We start from the raw sequence: 22,027 nt of genomic DNA on the forward strand, positions 1-22,027 counted from the left end.
TGTACCATATAATATATAACACTACTGAAAGAACTGTGAATGCTGGAGATCAGAAACAAAAACAGATACTGCTGGAAAAGCTCAGTAGGTCTGGCATCATCTGCGGGGAGAAATCAGAGTTAACATTTCAGATTCAGTGATCCTTCCTCAGACCTGCTCGGTAGGTCTGAGGAAGTCAAGATTAGTGGTGCTGGAAAAGCACAGCAGGTCAGGTAGGATCAGGAGCAGGAAAGTCAATATTTTGGGCAAAAGCCTTGGATTTCTCAGTGACTGTGTAGGTTTCTGTGTGCGTGTGTTCCAGTTGTTCTGCTTCTAAACACTTTTTCTCGAGGCTTGTTTGACTCAATGTCAATTGATTCTCAAATCATTTCATTTTTCACAGCAAATGAAATCCAGAATAACAAAGCTACAAGCTCAGTGACGGGGACTGTGGGAGTAACCACTTCAACAGGTCAGTTGATGGACTAACCAATTTAGCTGATATTCAACACTAATGAATTAATGCCCTGGCCTTTGGATAAACATCACATAAACTCCTGGAAATCTCTGTTTAGACTTCACCTGGAGTCCAGCATTCTGTTCTGAGCTCCTCAAATTTACTAAGAATTTAGTGGAATGGCCCAGCAAAAATTCACCAGAATGATATTGGGATTTGCAGGGTTAAATTTTGAGTTGGAGGAGCCAGTGGTTGGACTGGATTCGACAAAGCTAAAAATCACACAACACCAGGTTATAGTCCAACAGGTTTATTTGGAAGCGCTAGCTTCTTCGTCAGGTGGGTGTCTAGAAACGGTAGTTTCTGGTGGGGATGAGGTTGGTGATGTTTCCCGAAAGGAATACTCAAACGTTCTATTCAGGTAATCTTCCCTTGTGTGACAGATAAAAGACAGTTCACATTTACTCATAAAATCAGAATCCAAAATCTGCTGCGCTGTTCAGGGAAGTTGTACTAATATAGCTGGGTGATAACAAACCATATTAGAGCCAGGCCATTGAAGGGTGATGTTAAGGAACACTCCTTCCTCCGCCTCCCATTTAAAATGAAAATTGGGAGAAGTCTGATCTCTGAGAGAGTTGTTAGTCTGTTGAACCCTATTCCACAGAGGGGAGTGGAGGTTGGGTCACTGAATAATTTTGTTACTTTTGTCTATTGAACTGCCCTTCCATTGGTTGCGCTCTGTAAATTTCAGCATATCCTGAATCCTGCTGCCCAAGTCATAACTTTCGAAATCCAGTTTCTTTATTATTGCCTGTGTTTATGGATGCACATTAGCTCCCTATGTGACAGCTCCATTTTAAAATTCTCCTCCTTGTTTTCCAATTTCTCCATGATCTCACTCTTTTAAGCTCGTCCACATCAACAACCCAGGCAGCTCTCTGCACACTTGCAATTCTGGCCTCTTCTGCAATTTGCTTCGTTCCACCATTGGCAGCCAGACCTTCAGCTGCTTGGGTCTTACACTCTGAAATTCCTTCCCTAAACCTCTCTGCCTTTCTCAGCATGTTTCTGAAAACTGACCTCTTTGACCTCAGTTTAAAATCCTGCCTGCCTGTGGAACAACCTTCTGTTAAAGGCGCTTGCTTTATTTGTTCATGAGATCTGACTACAGCACCATTTATTGCCCATCCCTAATTGCCCAGAATTGACAACAACGCTGTAGGTCTGGAGTCTGAAGAAGATCCTGATAATGAGGAGGTCAGGGAGCCTCGGAAAGAGTGGGTCAGGGAACCTGGGGGAGAAGGGGGTCAGGGAACCTGGGGGAGAAGGGGGTCAGGGAGCCTGGGGGAGAAGGGGGTCAGGGAACCTGGGGGAGAAGGGGGTCAGGGAGCCTGGGGGAGAAGGGGGTCAGGGAACCTGGGGGAGAAGGGGGTCAGGGAACCTGGGGGAGAAGGGGGTCAGGGAACCTGGGGGAGAAGGGGGTCAGGGAACCTGGGGGAGAAGGGGGTCAGGGAGGTTGGGGGAGAAGGGGGTCAGGGAGCCTGGGGGAGAAGGGGGTCAGGGAGCCTGGGGGAGAAGGGGGTCAGGGAACCTGGGGGAGAAGGGGGTCAGGGAGCCTGGGGGAGAAGGGGGTCAGGGAACCTGGGGGAGAAGGGGGTCAGGGAACCTGGGGGAGAAGGGGGTCAGGGAACCTGGGGGAGAAGGGGTTCAGGGAGGTTGGGGGAGAAGGGGGTCAGGGAGCCTGGGGGAGAAGGGGGTCAGGGAACCTGGGGGAGAAGGGGGTCAGGGAGCCTCGGAAAGAGTGGGTCAGGGAACCTGGGGGAGAAGGGGGTCAGGGAGCCTGGGGGAGAAGGGGGTCAGGGAGCCTGGGGGAGAAGGGGGTCAGGGAGCCTGGGGGAGAAGGGGGTCAGGGAACCTGGGGGAGAAGGGGGTCAGGGAGCCTCGGAAAGAGTGGGTCAGGGAACCTGGGGGAGAAGGGGGTCAGGGAGCCTGGGGGAGAAGGGGGTCAGGGAGCCTGGGGGAGAAGGGGGTCAGGGAGCCTGGGGGAGAAGGGGATCAGGGAACCTGGGGGAGAAGGGGGTCAGGGAACCTGGGGGAGAAGGGGGTCAGGGAACCTGGGGGAGAAGGGGGTCAGGGAACCTGGGGGAGAAGGGGGTCAGGGAGCCTGGGGGAGAAGGGGGTCAGGGAGCCTCGGAAAGAGTGGGTCAGGGAACCTGGGGGAGAAGGGGGTCAGGGAGCCTCGGAAAGAGTGGGTCAGGGAACCTGGGGGAGAAGGGGGTCAGGGAGCCTGGGGGAGAGGGTTCAGGGAGGTTGGGGGAGAAGGGATCAGGGAACCTGGGGGAGAAGGGGGTCAGGGAGCCTGGGGGAGAGGGTTCAGGGAGGTTGGGGGAGAAGAGGTCAGGGAGGTTGGGGGAGAAGGGATGAGGGAGGCATAGGAGAGAGGATGTGGGAGGCTGGGGAAGAGGGGGTAGAGAACTAGGCAGAGATTCTCCCCCCTGGCAGATTAGTTCCCATCGACTTGGCTGCCCAGCCATCACTCCTCACAGTGGAGAATTTGCGCAGACACAGGCACAGCAGTATTTGCAGCATGTACATTGTGAGAGCTGGCTATGGAATGCACTTCTTTGTCAGCTTCATAATCGATGAGCTTTTTGACCAGGCAGTTTCAGGAATATGTGTAGGCCTCAAATCCTATAAAATAACTTTAAACGCAAAATAAAGATATGGTTTCTGGCAGCTGCTGTCTCACCATTTTGCAGTTGTGTGGGCCCAGCACCACTGATGGTCATCTTCACAATAAATGCAACTGTCTCCAATCACTGCTGACTCTATTCCCAAACTGCTCTAACTGTGCATGTTGTCTTCTGTCTTGTTGACAGTTCAAGGGGTTCAGAACAATCTAACAGCCACATCCAGTTTGGTCGCTAGTCCGACACAGAACCAGACTAATTCCAGCTCAGGTGAGTAAAGACCAGTCACCAGCAACAGTGCCCTCTTCACATCTCAGTGCATTGTTAACAGGATTAGAGTCTAGCAGGGAAATGGGTGAACCAGTAATTTGGGCAAATGGGTAAAGGGCAAAGCAGGAACTAGTGAAAGTGGGTAACAGCACAGCCCAGGAAGCTTTAAAGAAGAACATAATTATGTTGGAAGCTGTTCAAAGAAGATTCACTAGGCTAATACCTGGAATGAGTGGGTTGTCAAATGAGAAAAAAATGCAAAATCTAGGTTTATATCAACCTAAGTTTAGAACAGTAAAACCTAATTTGATTGAAAAATGTAAGACCCTGGAGAGTATTGATACAGAATCAGCTCCTTCAGGAACTACAACCCAGTGAGAGTCATTACCTTCAGGAACTGTATCCCAATGAGAGTTAGCTCCTTCAGGAATGTATCTCAGTGAGAGTCAACATCTTCAGGGTCAATACCCAGTGAGAGTCAGCACCTTTGGGATCAATAATCCAGTGAGAGTCAGCACCTTCAGGAACTGTATTCCAGAGATAGTTGGCACTTTGAGGTGGAATTTAGTTGGGTGAATAAATGTGCCATTAGTTCTGACTTTTGATGTATTCATTTGTTCTGACTGTGTTTATTTCATTCTCTCCTCGGTTCTCCTTCACTGTCCCTCTAGCAGTGGGGATGCAGAAGAACCTTGTTTTGAATTCCAGTGGTGTTACCACGGGCCAGACTAGCTCCACAGGTTAGTGAGTAACACTGTTACCCTGCCATTCCCAAAAGTCCCATCACACCGATACCCTGGCAATCCAGGCATTTCCAGCATGCTGCTCCTCTCAGCACAGTTTAGAGGGAATATTGTGTGATTATTTCTCCTCTCGTTTAGTCATTCTCATTCGTTCTGCTTTCACCCTCTAATCACAACAATATCTGCGGATTGCATGTTGGGGAGTTTGGGATCAGATTATTTTGGACTTTGGGATCGGGATGTGTTGGGGATTTTGGGAACAAGATGTATTTGGGATTTTGGTGATGGGAAGTCTTGGGGATTTTGGGATCAGAATGTTGGGGATTTTGGGATTGGGAGTTGCTGGGTTCAGGACCGGGATGTGTTGGGGATTTTGGATTCAGGAATGTGTTGCGGATTTCGAGATCAGGATGTGTTAGGGATTTCAGGGCCAAGGTTGGAATAATGAGTCACTCTTTACAATGTTTCACTTCATAGTGGGCTCCACTGGCACTGACGACATTTTACAGAAAGACTACAAGTTTTTGCTGCTGGAGAAGGAGAACACTCCTCCAAAAAAGGACACGGAGCTTCTGATCATGACCAAGGACAGCGGCAAACTCTTCACCGCGTCTCCTGCCATCTTCACTGGTAACATGCAAAACTGCTCACCAAACAATTCCTGAACCCTGACCCAGCTAGAGACAACCACACCCTCCCGACTCATATCCAACTCAACACCCACTCTAGCCTGTCTCAAATCTGAATTCAAACCAACCCTGCACCCAACCCCAGGCAAAACCCAACTGTGGACTACATTGCCACAGACTTCAGTCTCGCCATAACCGGGCCCAGTACTTGCTGCTGTCATGGTTAAATAGCACCTGACTGCTTCTTCCATCCAGGCTCAAGAACTGTCTCATGGCCAGAGGGATCTCAGAACTCTTATCTCTCGGTATTAAATGCTGGACAGGGAACAATGGAAAAGCTTCAATGGAGCTCAATGCCCTGAACGAGGGAGGGATGATAAACAGCGAGGGTTCTTGCAGTTGACCAACCACTTAGGAGACTCTAGGAGACTCCAGAAACCCGAGTAGGTAGCAGAAGAGGAGAGAATGATTTATTAAACTGGCTGGGATCACAGTGACCATTCCACACAGGACTGAGAAGTGACAAATTCCAGACCATGTCACCACTTAATATTCACACTGGGTGAAAATCCTAACAATTCCAACTGGAATCAATAGTTTCCATAGGGATACTATGAGATAGAGATTAACAAAGAGGGCAAAATATTAGGAAGAGGAAATTAAGTTTTAGATGCAGAAAAAAATTGGTGAAATTAAAAAAGGATGGGGAAGTGGGAAGTGCAGATTCCTCTCAGAGCCTTCACTACAACTCTGTGACCTAAATATGCACCTGCTCACCTATTACACCACCCCCAACTCCTCAGCATCCCACAGTCCTCTTGTTCTCTTGACTGGTCTCTCACAAACTCTTTTCACTTTTGTGTACTGCCTCAGCTCCAACCCTATCACACCCTTCACCTGCTGTATGTCTCTCACACTCATAACCCTCATGTCCCCTATGCTCCTCATGTTCATTTCCCCTCACACCTTCTGTGCCCCACAGACCATCTCTGCCCTTTGTTCACTCTCTGGGCAGAGGGAAACTGCCACTAGTAGACTGGGTGATGTTAATCTAAAGGGTTTGGGGGGCGCTGGATCTGGAGTGAAGGTTGGCTGGTTAATTTGATTCTAATTTGTGTTTCACAGCGTCAACCACAGATGACACATTGAAGAAAGAGACATTGGGGATGAGCAGCACTGCACCAAGGCTGAAGGGTCAAACAAATGGTGAGCAGTGGATAGGACAGGTCACTCAGCACCTCCCAGAGTTTCACTGGAGCAATGTCTGAGATCACATTTCTCTATGGCTTTATTTCATAAAGCAATAATGTTTTTAATCGGAATTTAACTCAGAGTTTCAATTAATGCTTTTTATTTTGCTGTGGCTGTCTGATACCTGCTCTCTTTCTCTCTGTGTATAGCTATGTAATGCTCTATTTTTCTATCTGACACGGTCTACCTCTCCATCCAACTTTCTGTCTACCTTTCCATTTGACTCTATCTCTCCACCTGACTTCTCTATCTGACTCAAGATTAAGGTGGTGCTGCAAAAGCACAGCAGGTCAGGCAGGATCCAAGGAGCAGGAAAATCAATATTTTGGGCAAAAGCCCTTCATCAGGATTCCTAATGTACCCACTTCTGCCTTCTCTATCTGACTCTCTGTATCTGATTCTCTGTCTATGCCTCTCTTTCTCATTGTATCTGATAATGTTGTCTGTTCACTGATGAATGTTTGTTTCTATTTATCCAGGAGGTTTGAATATGGCGACTAAGGACAAGGCAACGTATGCAGGTCAGTGAAAACACGCAGTTGTTTATGTCCCATATTGCCTGACAAGCCGAAACATTGAGCTGAGATTCGGTGATCATTCAAAGCACAAAGGTTGTGAATATAAAGAACTCTAAGGTTTTGTTCATGATCAAGGTACAATAGGGGGCGTTTCAGGTCACCGTGCATGTCTCATGTATTTGGAAGAGCTTTCCAATGAATCCTCTGCCCAGCTGCTCTCTCCTCAGCACCCTGCATGTATTTCATAAGAACATAAGCACATACAAAATAGGAGCAGGAGTAGGCCCAACGGGCCTGTCAAGTCTACTCTGCCATTCAATAAGATTATGGCTGATCTTTTCATGGTCTCAGCTCCACTTACCAACCTGCTCACCATAACCCTTAATTCTTTTACTGTTCAAAAATCTATCTATCTTTACCTTAAAGACATTCAACAAGATAGCCTCAAATGCCTCACTGGGCAAAGAATTCCCAAACCTTCTCCAATTCTCTTTGGAAAGTTTCTAGTGAAACTGTTTCCACAGGTCTTTTTAGACAACGCATTCCACATCATAACGGCTTGTGTTAGAAAACTTCTCAACTTGCCCTCTGGTTCCTGTGCCAATCTCTTTAAATCTGTGCTTGCTTGTTACTGACCCTCCTGCCACAGGAAATGGTTACATTCCATCAAAACTAGTCCCGATTTTGAACGCCTCAATTAAATCTCCATTTAACCTTGTCTGCTTCAAGGAGAACAATCCAGCCTTCTCCAGTCTCTCCACATGGACTGAAGTCTCTCATTCCTGGTACCAAGCTGTCTCCAAGGCCTTTACATCCTTCCCGAAGTGTGGAGTTTTGTAAATTTTCACTGCAATGTCTTCCCAGTTGTATTGTGGAGTACTATTACAATATAATGTGGGATTAGGCCACTACTGGGGTTGATGATTGGTCATGATCTAAGATGGTGAAGTAGGTTTGAAAGTCTGCATTCCAATATATTCTCTGCCTCCTCTTTATAAAACACAGAATCAGACACCTCATCCCCCAGTATACTGCTTGCCTGTCAGCCACCCAGCGGATGGCCCCATTCCCTAGCTGTATTGATAATTTCTCTTGTTTCCTGTGCCTCTACTTGCAGAGATCCGATCGAGTGAGGAGAACGTGGGCTCCCTGCCTTCCTGGTGCTCCTGCTGTCGCTGCTGCACGTGGTGGAAGTGGCTGCTGGGACTGCTGTTGGCCTGGTTACTGCTCCTAGGCCTCCTGCTTGGCCTTATCGCACTGGGTAAGACTGGGGCTGAGGGGAGAGGGGGTGAGGGGAGGGAGTGTGCCACAGGGGCCATGGAAGGCTGGGGGAGCGTCAGAGAGCAGGGATCTAGAGGAGGAACACAGAGCCGGGAGCTTGGGGAGGGTAACAGAGCAGGGGTCTGGGGGAGGGTAACAGGGCAGGAATCTGGGGGAGGGTCGCAGAGTAGGGGTCTGGGGGAGAGTCACAGAGCAGAGATCACGGGGGGGTAACAGAGCAGGGGCCTGGGGGAGGGTCACAGAGCAGGGGTCTGGGTGAGGGTCAGAGATCGGGGGTCTGGGGGAGGGGCTCAGAGCAGGGGTCTGGGTGAGGGTCACAGAGCAGGGATCTGGGGGAGGGTCACAGAGCAGGGGTCTGAGGAGAGGCAAAGAGTGGGGGCTGGAGATATTTCTTCACTCAGGTAGTGGTGAGCTTGTTGAATGTTCTCCATACAAAAAGTTACTGAGGCCAAAACATTGTTTTCAAGCAGGAATTAGATACCATTGTTGGAGCTATAAGGATCAAAAGCTATGGGGATGAAAGCAGAAATAGATTATAGAGTTGGATGACTAGCCGTGATCATATTGAATGGTGGAGCAACCTCAAAGGATTGAATGACCTACTCCTGTCTCTCCTTTCTATTTTCTGTTTCTATACTTAAGTATAATTTGGACAAGTTGAGTGAGTGGGCAAACACATGGTAAATAAAATTTAAGGTCAATTATTGTGAGGTTATCCACTTTGGCAAAAAAACAGGAAAACAGGTTATATCTATCTGAATGGAGACAGATTGGGATAAGGGGAGGCGGAACTGGACCTGGGTATCCTTTTACATCGGCCTCTGAAAATAAAAATGCAGATGGTGAAAGAAGCAAATGGCATGCTGGCTTTTATAGCAAGAGGATTTGACTACAGGAGCAGGGATAGCTTGCTGTAATTATACAGGACCTTAGTGGGGCCCAGTAAGTATTGTATGCAGTTTTGCTTTCCTTATCTGAGGAACGATGTTCTGGCTATGGAGGAAGTGAAATGATGGTTTATCAGACTGATTCCTGGGATGGCAGGACTGATGTATAATGAGGAACTGGATCAGTTCTGATTATATTCACTTTGAAGAATGGGGGAGGGGGAGAAAGACTCTTATAAAAAAAAACTTATATAATTCTAACATTATAGACACGAAGGATGTTCCCAATGACTGAAGAATCCAGAACCAGGGTTCACAGTTTGAAGACACAGGTTAAGCCATTTAGGACTGACATGAGGAGAAATGTCTTCACCCAGAGAATGGTGAGCCTGTGGAATTCTCTGCCACAGAACGCAGTTGAAGCCAAGATATTGAATGCTTTCAAGAAGGAGTTAGATATAGTTCTTCAGCTAAAGAACCCTAAGCAGAAACAGGGTGCTGAATTGGATGACTAACCATGATCAAAATGAATGCAGAGCAAGCTCAAAAGGCCAAATAGCCTACATCTGTTCCTATCTCCGATTATTCTAAGGTGACTCACCTCAGGAACTATGATTGGGCACTAAATAGTGGCCTTGTCAGTGATGACGACTTCCTGAGGACAGTTACAAATCAGTGGACTGAAGAACATGGGCTGGATCTTTTCCTGATTAGTTAGGTGTCGGTGAAGGCAGTGCCTCTATTGGTGTGACGCTGTTGTGGGTTAGGGTTTATGGTGAGCTCCTGGCCGAACCAACCATCAAAAGAGAACTAGCCACAGTATATGCAGGCAGCTAGGTGAGGAGTCATGGCAATTTGTAGTAGGTCAGGGAAACATTGGAGCTTTTCAAACTTTGAACCAAAGTCTGGTGTCTAGGGGGATCTTGAACGTTTTCTGCCTCTGCCGTTCCTTGGCTGGTTCCCAGGCCAGCAGTTTTCCTGGTGGGAATAACTGAGTGTAAGGGAGGAGAAAATGTGAGCTTAATTCTCCTGCACTGATCCTATTAGGATCAAGGGGAAAATCCAACATTTGTGTATTGATTTTGGTGGTCATGATTTGGAGGTGCTGGTGATGGACTGGGCTGTACAAGGTTAAAAAAAATCACACAACACCAGGTTATCAGGTTTATTTGGAAGCACTAGCTTTTGGAACGCTGCTCCTTCATCAGGTGGTTGTGATGGTTGAAGGAGCAATGTTCTGAAAGCTAGTGCTTCCAAACAAACCTATTGGACTATAACCTGGTGTTGTGTGATTTTTGATTTTGATGATGTGGACAATGGTCTGGAGCAGGGGAGTGGTGAAGGGGAAGTGACCACTTTGATTTGGGTGTAATCTGGTCACCAGGTTGCCAACTCTAATCGGATACAACTCTGGGCGTTCATCACGTGATCTCTTCCCTCCAATCACTGCAGCCTGGTGAAATAGACCTTGTTCTCCAACTTTTTATAATTATTGGAGAGAAGTGTGAAGAGAAGCATAGTTAACCCCAAGGATTTTACTCCTTCAGCTTCATGTTGAATTGCACTGGGGATTGATCTACAATTCTTTGAGAGTCCGGACCAATCCTAGAGGGATGGGAACCCCCTCAATCTAGTTTTCTAATCATTTTGGTTTTGGCTCCAACTGTTCAGGTTAAGCCCTGATTGGCAGTATGATTGCTATAGTGACCACTAACTTATGTGACTCTATTTCTGCAGCGGAAGAGGTGAGGAAGCTGAAATCCCGTGTCAGTGAACTGGAATCAAGACCAACCTTTGGGAAGCAGATTTCTGATTATGCCAATATCCCGAAGAAAGAATCAAATAATGATCTGGGTGGAGCAGCTGGTGGCTCAGAAACAAACATTGAACATAACCTATGGAACCGGATAAAAAACAAATTAGACACCCCAGAATATCAAGGTGAGAGGGCAAAAGTCCTGGTAAAACGGCCAAAGCATTTGGTGTTTGGAGCATTGTTAAATGCAGTGAGTCTTCCCCATGATTAATGTTTAAAATCAAGATTATTCCATCTGAAATCAGCAGAAAATCTCTATTTCTAGCTCACCTGCCCCCCATTTATCTCCATCCCACCTCCAAATCCCTCAATTCCACCCTTTCCCCATATCCTTCAATCCCACCTCTTCCCATTTCCCTCAATCCCATCAAGGCTGTTGTGAAAAGGACAAGGATGTATCTGAAATCTGAGTTCTAATTTGGGAGTAGGCCAGTTTTAGTAAGATCAGGTTATGATTTGGCCAGAGTTGACCGGGAGCAGATACTTTTAGCTAAATCTGTGTCAGAGCAGTGGGACTCATTCAAGAAGACAATAAGAAAGTACAGGGCCAACATGTTCCAATGAAGATAAAGGATGGGACCAACAAATCCAGTGTACCCTGGATATCAAGGGATAATGATTGGCTAAAGCGACAAAGGGAGGCTTGTGGCATAGACATGGACTCAAAACAGCAGAAGCCTTAAAGGTGTATGGAATGTGCAAGGTGAGCTTAAAAGCAAATTAGGAGAACAAATAGGGGGCATGGAAGAATAATAACAGGTAATACAAAGGAGAATCCTGAGTTATTTTACAAATACGTTAAGGGAAAGAGTAGGGTCCATTAAGGACCACTGTGGCAATTTGTGCATGGTTGCAAAGACCATGTGTGTGTTTTAAATGATATTTCTTGTGAGTGAGATGATGTGGGTATAGAAATCAGGGAGGAAGGCTGATACATTTAAAGAAATTAGCATAGAATGAGAGGAGATTCTGAGTGATTTGTAGTCTGGAAAGGAGAGAAATCTGCAGGGCTGGATGAACTGTATCCCAGGTTTGGCAGGGGCACTGGCAATAATTTTCAATTCCTCTCCAGCCACAGGAGAGGTGCCAGAGGACGGGAAGTCAGCTAATTTGGTACCGTGATTCATGAAGGAAGGAAGGGATGAATTGGGAAACTGCAGGCCACCAGTCTAACCTTACTGGTGGAGAAACTATTGGAAGCAATTCTGAGGATTGATCTGCACTTGGGGAAGGAGGGATTAGCCAAGAACAATCAGTGTGGTTTTGTTAGCAGCCAGTCATGACTGACCAACTGAATTGAAATTTTTGAAAAGGTGACCAGATGTGTCGATCAGGGCAAAACTTGTGAAAAGGTCTCAAATGGGAGACTGATAGCAAAGATAAAAAACACTAGGATCCAAGAAAATTTGGAGCAAACTGGATCCAGAATTGGCTGGGTGACAGGGGGTGGTCACCAAGGAGAGCTTTTGTGACTAGAAGCGGGGTCATTACTGTTTGTGGTATATAAAAATTAGTTAGACTTGTACGTAGGAGAGTTGATCAGTAAATTTGCAGATGATATGAAATTTAGTGTAAAGTAGTGAGGAGGATGGCCTTAGGTTACAGGAGGATATAGATGGGCTGATCAGTGGCAAATGGAATACAATCTGGAGAAGTGGGCAGGACAAACAAGATGAGGGAATAGATGATGATCAATAGTACCGAGGACCAGAGAGACCTCAGTGTGCATGTCCACCAGTCCCCTAAGATATTGGCATAGGTTGATAAAGTGATTAAGAAGGTATATCAAAGACTTGTCCTTTTTAGCTGACACTTGGAGGTTAACAACAGTGAGGCTTATGCTGGAACTGTGTGAACTTCTGGTTAGGACACAACTGGAATATTGTACGTGGTTCTACTCATCACATCATAGGAAGGATATGATTCCACTGGAAAGGGTGCAGAGCAGACTGACCAAGATATTGCCTGGGCTAGAGAGTTATAGTTTCGAAGAGAGATTGGGTAGACTAGGTTGTTTTCCTTGGAGCAGAGATGGCTGAAAGAGGGGCCATGACTGAAGTGTATCAAATTATGAAGGGCATAGACAGAGTAGACAGGAAGGAACTTTTCCCCTTGGTGGGGGGATCAGTGACTGGATGACACAGAGTTAGGGTATGGGGCAGGAAGGCTGTGAGGAAAATGTTTTTCACTCAGAGGGTTGTGGGAATCTGGAGCTCTCTGCTTGTAAGGATGGTAGAGACAGAAATCCTCATACTATTTAAGAAGTATTTAGACATGCATTTGTGATGCCAGGACATACAAATATAGGGGCAAAGTGCTGGAATATGGGATTAGAATAGTTAAATTGTTTTTAACTGGCACAGCCTTGGTGGGCCAAAGGGCCTTTTCAGTGCTGTTGACCTCTAGAACTTCCTCCTTCCCTCAATCCCATTTTGTTCATATCCCTCAATCCCACCTCCTTTACATCCCAATCCAACCTCCTCCATTTTCCTCAATCCCCCTAACTCCCATCTTCCTCATTTCCACAACCTCCCCCCACCCATATTCCTCTTTTCAAAAACATTGTTAATTGTCTCCTCTTGCCATTTTCACTGTCAACATAATTATTCTCTTAGTCAGAGAATTCCTTTGTGTTCCTACTGCCCTGAATTCTTTTATTTTTTTGCTTCATATGGCTGGGATTTGAACCAAGCTTGAGTTGGTTAAATATTCCAGCTCGATAGATTTCTGTCGATACGCTGTTACAGGGTGAGACATTCAGTGCGATGCTGGATAGAAAATGGGGAGACAGAGATGTACTGTAACATGCGTGGATTAGTCAAAGCCCATGTTAGTGCCCTGAAGACCTGGGTTCAATTCTCACCTCTGTAGCTGGTGGAATTTAAAATCAATTAATCACTAAATCTCGAGCTTGAAGCCTAGTCTCTGTAATGATGACCAAGCAATTGTCATTGATTATTGTAAAAGTCCAACTGGTTCACCAAAATTCTTCAGTGCAGGAAATCTGCCATCCTTAGCTGGTTTGGCTGCCATGGGACTCCAGACCCTCTGAAATTCAAGGGCAGTTAGGGATGGGTGGAAAATGTTGGCCTCACCATGAGACCATGAAAGGATAAGTGAGTATTGACCTTCAGCACTCAGTGATTTGTTAAATGTTAGTGAAGATTCCGATTTAGAAATTACTTTTAAGTAGCAGTTACTAATCGGGAAGTGGTCATATTAATTTACCTCTGTGTTTCTGGCCAGCACTGATTCTCATTGTCTTTCATTACAGAATCAGTGCGAGGACGACAGGGTGAGTAACTGACACAACAAATCTTTCACTATATTTGACTAGAAGCTTTCCAGCCCCTTGCTGATTTGCTAGGAGATGGATTTGGGGAGAGGGTGGTAGTACTGGGAAAATAAGGGTTGCATCCCTCTGCTGAGGAAGTTTTCCATGGATAGTCAGGGACCTGAATGAGGTCCCTGCATCCTAGAGGTGAGAAGCCAAGTTAGAAAATTGCAGACAAAATTCGGTCTTCTTTTGGCAAGGTCAACATTTTGTGCCCAACAGTGGAGGCCCTACCATATAACAGATAGCCATTGCCATGGACACAACTCCCTTAGGGAGTCCAGGAGGCCACTGAAGCATAAGGCTTCATATCCCAAAGAGGAGGCTAAGGTCAAGTGAGTCCATGTTTGCAGCTAAAACAATAAATAATCCTCCAGAGGATTCTCCCTCCTTCGATGGACCAACTTTCTGTGGTCCTGATCATTTCACCTTGTAGAGGCTCTTCTCCAAGAGGAGTCCCATGTTGAGGTATCTACACACTCTCAATGAGCCTCAGCACTGCCTATCTCTGCCCATGGAGCTGGTGAGGCTCCAGAGCTGACTGGGTTTGTACCATTAAGAGACAGTCCACCTCTTTAATAGGACAGAGCAGAGGTGACCAGTTAGGAGACACATTATCAGTAAGAGCGAACCCTGCATTTTCTCCCCATTTTGGTTTTCCAAAGCTTGTTTGAATGTGAACCCCAAAGTCATAGTTAGCTCTGTCAGAGAGCCAGCAGAGGCATTTGGGCCTAATGGCTGCCTCTACATGGTGTGACTCTGTGTACTGTTCATGTATTCTTTTAGCTCTTTCTCCCCACAGTATGACAACAATTCTGTACTCTGTTCCCTGACCCTCTTCCCTTTTGTTGGTGGTTCTAAAAGATATTCTTTATGTTCTGTTGCCTTTTGAACAGGTCCTCCAGGGATTAAAGGTAAAGCAGAAATTTACTTTTTACTCCATTCCCCATTCATCACCTAGTCACTCTCTCCCTGTATCTAACTCTCTCTCCCTGTCTTGCTTTGGTCTCTCTCTCTGTCTTTATCTTTTTTTCTGCTTCTGAGTCTCTCCCTTGCTCTATCTCTCTTGTTCTCTCTTTCTGTCTTTCTCTGTCTCCCTCTCACCACGTTTCTTTCTCTCTCTCTGTTCACATTTAAGTCTGACTTTCTCATCTTTTCCACTTTCTCCCTTTCTATGGGTCTGTCCCATTTCTGAAGTCATGTCAGCATTTCCATTTACCTGTTCCTGTTATTTTATTTGCAGGTGAACAAGGATTTCCCGGAATCCCAGGTAACTTTAATTTGAGTCACAGTTGTGTGCATTCTTTGCATCATTCTATCAGATTGAGGTGTGTTTGTAAGAACAGAGAAATCTCAGGAGTATTAAATGACCAATTGGCCCCATTCATTTCAGAAATTAACTCCACCCAGTTCCTTCCTTTATCTCTCAATCATACCACTCACTTTCTCTGATACCACAAACCCCAAACTTCATGCTTTGAGACAGGGACTTTGAGATTTTGCCTCTGGTTATTTTACTAATCATTATCACATCTGTGGCCTCTGCTCAGGGACCCTCCTGTCAGTGGAATAAGTTAGTCCTTGTCTATTCCCTGCATGATTTTGAATATCCCCATTAAATCTCCCTTCTCTGACCTTAGGAGAATTGACTCCACATACCTGGTACCATTCTAGTAAATCTCCTCTTTACCTTCTCCCATCCTTGACATTAGTCTTGATTGCACACAGTCCTCCAGCTGGGGCTGAGGCAAATTCAGCATCACACCCTCATTTTTGTCTTGTATGCCTCTTCAGAAAGTAAGAATCATATAGAGTTTCAGTACCATGGTAATGTATTCTCTAGTTCATTTTCTCTTTATGGAATAAGGTCAGTGTAAACATGGTTTGTTGATAGAAATATCTGGGTAAGATTGAGAAATAGTAAAACAAGAAGTTTATGTTGCAGAATTCTCATTTCCTGTTATGCCAGTTCTTATTTGTCAGTGAGCCTCCCTACCCCCAGCTCCTATTGGTCAGTGAGCCTTTCTGCCCCAAGCTCCTATTGGTCAGTGGACTGAGAGTCGTAGCTCTTTACAATCTCTATTAATGACTGAGACCAAGAAACTGAGTAACATATCGAGGTTTTTTGACCAAATATACAGTTAAAAGGGAATGTAAACTGTTTGGAGGACACAGAGAGGCCGCAAAGAGATACAGGCAGGCTGCATGAATGGGTAACAAGATGGTCGATGGATCATGATGCACTTTGAAGTTTTCATTTTTATAAGTAAAAAAAAGATATAGGCAGGTTATATGAATGGGTAACAAAATGGTAGCTGAAACATAATGTGAAGAAGTTCAAAGTTTTTTGTATTTTGATAGGAAAAATAAAAAAGTAGAATAGTTTTTAAAAGGTGTGAGACTTGTAAGTGCTGATATTAAGAGAGACTTGGGTGTGCTCATGCAAGGAACATTCAAAGTTAATATGCAGGTACTGCAAGCAATTAGAAAGGCAGATGGCTTGTTGGCACTTATTGTAGAGGATTGGGATGCAGAGAAGAAAAATCTTACTGCAATTATAAAGGCATTTAGGGAAATCACATCTGAATACAATGTGTAGTTTTAGTCTGCACACGTAGGGAAAGATATCCTTGCCTTTGAGGTGTACTGCAAAGTTTCCTGGAATAACGGTTTGTTCTATGATGGGCTGAAGGCTTTGCCCTGTAATGAGATGCTGAGTAAATTGAGTAACTATTCTCTAGAGTTGAGAAGAATGATAGATGATCTCACTGAAACATAGAAGATTCCAATGGGGTTTCACAGGGCAACACTGAAAGATTGTCTCCCTTTGCTAATCTAAGAGACGGACACAAGTCTCAGTCCTAAATGATCAGCCCCTTTCCTCAGACAGATAGAATATCTTCACTCAAAGCTTTTGATTTTTTGGGATTCTTTATCCAGATGGCTGTGGATGCTCCATCATTGAATATATTTAAGGCTGGAATAGACAGAAGTTTGGTCTCTCAGGGGATATGCGAAATTGGGAGTGAGTGGAAAAGTGGGGGCCAAGATTAGTTGTGATCGTATTAAATGATGAAGAAGGCTCAATGAACCGATTGGTCCAATTCTGGTTCTATTTATAATGTTATAGAGTCATAGAGTCACACAGCTAGGAAATAGACCCTTCGGTCTGACCATTCCATGCTGACCATAATCCCAAATCAAACTAATCCCATCTGCCTGCACTTGGCCCATATCCCTCCAAACATTCCCTTATATAAATGTCTTTTAAACACTGTAACGTCCACCACTTCCTCTCGAGGTTCATTCCACACATGAAGTACCATCCGTGTAAAAGAAATTGCCCCTCATGTCTTTTAAAAATCTTCCTCCTCTTACTTTAAAAATATGCCCGCAGTCTTGAAATCCCCCACCCGAGGGAAAGGTCACGTGCTATTCATCTTATCTATACCCCTCATTATTTTATAAACCTTGATAAGGTCACCTCTCAACCTCAACTGATAAAAAGTCCCAGCATATCCAGCCTCTCCTTGTAACTCAAACCCTCTTTTCTTATAACCCTATTATTGACCAATACAGTCGGTTCTGCTATAACGTGTGTTTCCTCAACACGAATCTGCTGTAAGGGGATTGAAGGATTTTGAACCATTAATCGTAGAAAGTGAACTTTCCTGACCTGTATTGACTATAACGCTCCCATTGATTTAAATTATGTTGCTATTATGTGATTTTTCTAATATTGCGGGATCACACGGGAATTGAACTATTGTGTTATATCAGAACGGAACGTAATGAGGAACTTTAACAGACAATCTGTGTATGTATTTTAAAATATTTGGGAGATTCATATGACTATTAATGTTAATATTTCTCTACAGGTCCAATGGGCCCTCATGGGGCTCCTGGACATGACGGTCAAAGAGGACCAAAAGGAAACACAGGTAAGAGCCAATTATTGATTACAGCGTTATGAGGATGGAGGAGTTACTGACATTTGGGAAACAGGGGAAATTTATTGACCAATAGCAAATGGGGGCACTATTGATGAATGATAGGACAGGATCAATGATCATTGATTTGTTTCTTGTTCAATTTCAGGTGAACCTGGAGAGAAAGGGGCAAAGGGAGCTTCAGGTGATTCTGCGTCATTTGCAAAAGGAGAGCGAGGTAGGAAAATATTTCAGCTGATAGAGAATAATAATTTATTTTGCTCCTAAATACCTCAATGAGTCCATGACTAAGGCTACAGTTCAGTTTGTTACTGGGTCGCTGAAAGCTGTCAGACTGAAATGTGCCGTTACAGCCAGGTCTCTACAGTTAGAGGAACAAGAAATAAACTGAATGGGTTCCCGATGCCTAAATCATACTATCACGATCAGAGCTGGCAATCCCCTGCACTCTCTTCTATTTGTTGGTGCAGAGCCAGAATGCCATAGGGAATGGTTCCAGGACTGTGTGTCTATGACCTCTGTTATTGACTCAGCCAGGGGTCATGTGGTCATTGGGCAATTACGGTTCACACCATTGCCATATTTCATGAATTGACTAGCCCTAAGATGTTGAGAAATCTGTAGAAATTTCATAGTTTTAGGTGACTTACTGTCTCACTGGCAGTATTATAAATGAAGAATGCAGAGCAATAGAATTGTACTTTGAGAACAAACCAAGAAATGAACCATATGCATGTCCTCTCTCCCATTAATCCATTTCTTTGGAGTTTCCAATCCTCCTGGTCGAATGTATTCTAATCGTTTTGACTGTTGTTGTTGGGGTAAAAACTCAGGATGTCATGTGATTCTATTCTGTATCAGTGTTTGTGCTCAGTGTAAAACATATTGTTTGTATTTTCAGGTGAACCAGGTCTACCTGGCCCCCCAGGACTACCAGGAATGAAAGGTAAATGCAGAAGTTTAATTGATCCTTCGATCCAGGTGATGCACCTCATGAGAGTGTTTGGAACGCTGTGCAACCAAACCCACCATTTGTAATTTGAAATCTTGTTGTTTGCTACAGAGACAGTTATGTAAAAGGTAACCAAATGCAGTACAAAAAGGAGTTACAGACAAATTAAGGAAGTAAAGACAAACTACAAAAACAGATTACCAAGAAATAGAAAAATAAATAGTGAAATATTCTACAGACAGAAAGTAAATTAACTATCACAGCAGATCAGAATTACTGAGGGATCACATGATAAACTCACTGGTAAACAACTGTGAAATGCAGAATATATCAAATAATTGTGTCACCTCCATGTTTACCAGTTTATCCGAACAATTTGCTCTTGTAATCATAAAAAAGTTCTCGTGATGGTACAAAAGATGTTGACAAGGATAATACCAGAATTGATTGAGGAAATGTTTAACAGTTTGGGACTCTTTTCTAAGAGAAGAGAAGATTGGGGATGGGGAAGGGTTTAGAGACTCTTACTTTTATTCAGGAGTTTGGTTCAACAAAGGTAAGGAAGATGTTTCTACTTGTGGGAAAAACTGTAAATGTTGAAATGTCACAAAAAAAATCAGGAGGAAATTCTTTGCCCTGAGAGAGCATGAACGTGGAACTGGTTGTCATAGAAAGTGATTGAGATGAAGAGTGTCAATTTGGGAAGCTAGATAAACATGTGATGAAAAAAGGGATAGAGGAATATGTTGATGAGGTAAAATGAATGAGGGTTGGTGGGGCCTCTTGTGGACCTGGTTGTTCTGTGCTTTCTGAATAACTTAATTGTCATTCAAATAGAAACATACTCTACTGCACTGGTTACCTCAGCGTGCCAGGGATCCAGGCTTGATTCCAGCCTTGTGCAACTACCTGTATGGAGTTTGCACGTTCTCCCCATGTCTGCATGTGTTTCCTCCCACAATCCAAAGATATGCAGATTTGATAGATTGGTCATGCTGAATTATCCTATAGTGTCCAGTGATGTGCAAGCTAGATGGACTAGCTATGGGGAATGTGGGGTCATGTGGATAGGGTTAGGAGAGTGGATCTGGGTGGGACACTCTTTAGAGGATCGTTTCAGACTTGATGGACACAATGGCCTCTTTCTGCACTGTAGGGCTTCTGTGATTCACTCAGTGCAGGTACTCTGCAAATTTCTGGTCATGTTGAAGTTTCAAAGTTAATTTCCACCAAGCAGCAATTGCTTCAAGCTGCCAGTCTCAATGTGAGCTAACTCAACCTCTCTATTTCTGACAGGTGCCTCTGGACTAGTTGGTCCTCAAGGTAATTAGATTTTCTCATTTTCTGGTAAGAAGTTTTGGTAAGAATGCTGATCCTGTTTTGTCAGTAAGAATCCTTCAATGCAGTCTGGAGAATGAAAATGGAATTCTGACACAGCAAAATACCAGCTACCATTTGCAGTGTCTCATCGTGGCTATGAATTGTGGAACAGATTCGTGCTTTTAATTCTTTGTCTAGATTATTGGTTATGCTTGGTGGAGTTTTTCAACACAACAGTCATTGTAGCACCAGTTATTCATTCGTTGTAATGAACTTTAGGTCATTTTGAGAATGTGAAAGATCCATTGTAAATACAAGTTCCTCTTTCTTCTGTGAGAAAATTTGGTTCAATAACAACAACCCCTGCAACATTTTATGTTGCCTTTCAAATAGACCATCCCTTTTAGCCTGGAGCTACCTAAGTAGATGTGGGTCAAGGAAGTATTTACCATGATCCATAAACTTTCAATGAGAAGTCTGTGTCTCTACCATAGAGACTTGTCTCCAACTTCTCACTGTGTGGTGTCTCAGCATGAATCTAACTCTGTAACATTGCACAGATCTGTCACTTCCTAGAAACTGAGGAAGTTGAGAAGTAAGAATCTAGCAGGAGAAAAATGCGGGTGAAATTATTTGTAATTTGTGATCATTAATCCAAGATTATTCTCTCTCTGTAGGTCCTCCAGGTTCTTCAGGGTTCAAAGGTGACATTGGACATCCAGGTCCTAAAGGTAAGCCCTCAGGAACATCCAATCACTGATATGTTAATGAGATGGGAATGTTTTATTTATGAATGAACAAGGAAGATTCTAAAGGTAAAATATCACCTGTAAGAAAATAACTTCAAACTTAGTAAATGACTGCTTGCAGAATGTTCCTCCAAAATTGCTCATTGTTGAGATCCACAAGTTCAAACTAACCATGTGAAAGACCATGTGAAAAACATTCACTGTGCCAAATGCACTAACACATCCTTTATTATTTTACAGAAATGCTTTTTAATTTATACCATGCCCATCTAAACTCCATTCACAGACCAGCAAAATTTAGTCTTGTCAGCAATGCTTATGTTCCATGAAAGAATTTTTAAAATGCCTTTAGTTAGACTCCACTGGAAGGATTGTGTCCAATTTTGGTCCCCACACTTAGAAAGGATGCCGAGGCATTAGAGCAAGTGCAGAGGAGATTTACCATGTATCACAGAGTCATAGAGTTCTACAGTACAGGAAAAGGCCCTTTGGCCCTTTGAGAATGTGCTGTTCAAAAACAACCACCTATTCTCATCCCATTTTCTAGCACTTGATTCATGGCCTTGGTATCACAAGTGCACATCTAAATATTTCGTAAACGTTATGAGGGTTTCTGCTTCTGCCATCTTTACAGTCAATGAGTCAATATCCTGGCAAATACGCTCTACACCCTCCTCAGTGCAATCACATCCTTCCTCTAATGTGGATTCCAGAACTGCAGACAATGCTATAACTGTAGCCTGACCAACATTTTACTTAGCTTCAGCATGACATTCCTGCTCTTAAACTATGCCTCAGCAAATATTGGCAAATATTCCATATGCCTTGTTAACCACTTTATCCAACTCTCCTGCTACCTTAAGAGACTGGTGGACAACCATACCAAGGCCCATTTTGATCCTTGGACCTTCTCAGGGTCCCAGGCATTCCCTTACCTTGTTTGTCCTGCCAAAATTGCCTCACAGCGCCAGGGACCCGGGTTCAATTCCCACCTTGGGCAACTGTCTGTGTGGAGTTTGCACATTCTCCCTGTGTCTGTGTGGGGTTCCTCTGAGTGCTCCGGTTTCCTCCCACAGTCCAAAGATGTGCAGGTCAGGTGAATTGGCCATGCTAAATTGCCTGTAGTGTTAGGTGTATTAGTCAGGAGTAAATTTAGGGGAATGGGTCTTGGTGGGTTGTTCTTCGGAGGGTCGGTGTG

General features: G+C 44.3%; 1 protein-coding gene across 5 annotated transcripts in view; it reads left to right on the top strand.

Annotated features, from left to right (window-relative positions):
* The window catches only part of LOC140463395 (uncharacterized), an 83,515-nt gene that overhangs the window by 21,891 nt on the left and 39,597 nt on the right, over positions 1 to 22,027 (top strand). For 4 of the 5 annotated variants that reach the window (XM_072557279.1, XM_072557280.1, XM_072557282.1 and 1 more), the window contains exons 12-27: positions 383 to 451; positions 3,319 to 3,399; positions 4,071 to 4,139; positions 4,620 to 4,772; positions 5,897 to 5,977; positions 6,502 to 6,543; positions 7,658 to 7,801; positions 10,446 to 10,649; positions 13,799 to 13,819; positions 14,755 to 14,772; positions 15,102 to 15,128; positions 17,737 to 17,799; positions 17,957 to 18,025; positions 18,710 to 18,754; positions 20,057 to 20,083; positions 20,758 to 20,811. In XM_072557279.1, coding sequence (XP_072413380.1) covers positions 383 to 451; positions 3,319 to 3,399; positions 4,071 to 4,139; positions 4,620 to 4,772; positions 5,897 to 5,977; positions 6,502 to 6,543; positions 7,658 to 7,801; positions 10,446 to 10,649; positions 13,799 to 13,819; positions 14,755 to 14,772; positions 15,102 to 15,128; positions 17,737 to 17,799; positions 17,957 to 18,025; positions 18,710 to 18,754; positions 20,057 to 20,083; positions 20,758 to 20,811 — 1,167 coding nt within the window. The remainder of the gene's footprint in view (positions 1 to 382; positions 452 to 3,318; positions 3,400 to 4,070; positions 4,140 to 4,619; positions 4,773 to 5,896; positions 5,978 to 6,501; positions 6,544 to 7,657; positions 7,802 to 10,445; positions 10,650 to 13,798; positions 13,820 to 14,754; positions 14,773 to 15,101; positions 15,129 to 17,736; positions 17,800 to 17,956; positions 18,026 to 18,709; positions 18,755 to 20,056; positions 20,084 to 20,757; positions 20,812 to 22,027) is intronic. The other variant, XM_072557281.1, reaches the window with a different exon arrangement.

This window comes from Chiloscyllium punctatum, chromosome 38 (genome assembly GCF_047496795.1).
Source record: "Chiloscyllium punctatum isolate Juve2018m chromosome 38, sChiPun1.3, whole genome shotgun sequence".
Classification (NCBI taxonomy): Eukaryota; Metazoa; Chordata; class Chondrichthyes; order Orectolobiformes; family Hemiscylliidae; genus Chiloscyllium; species Chiloscyllium punctatum.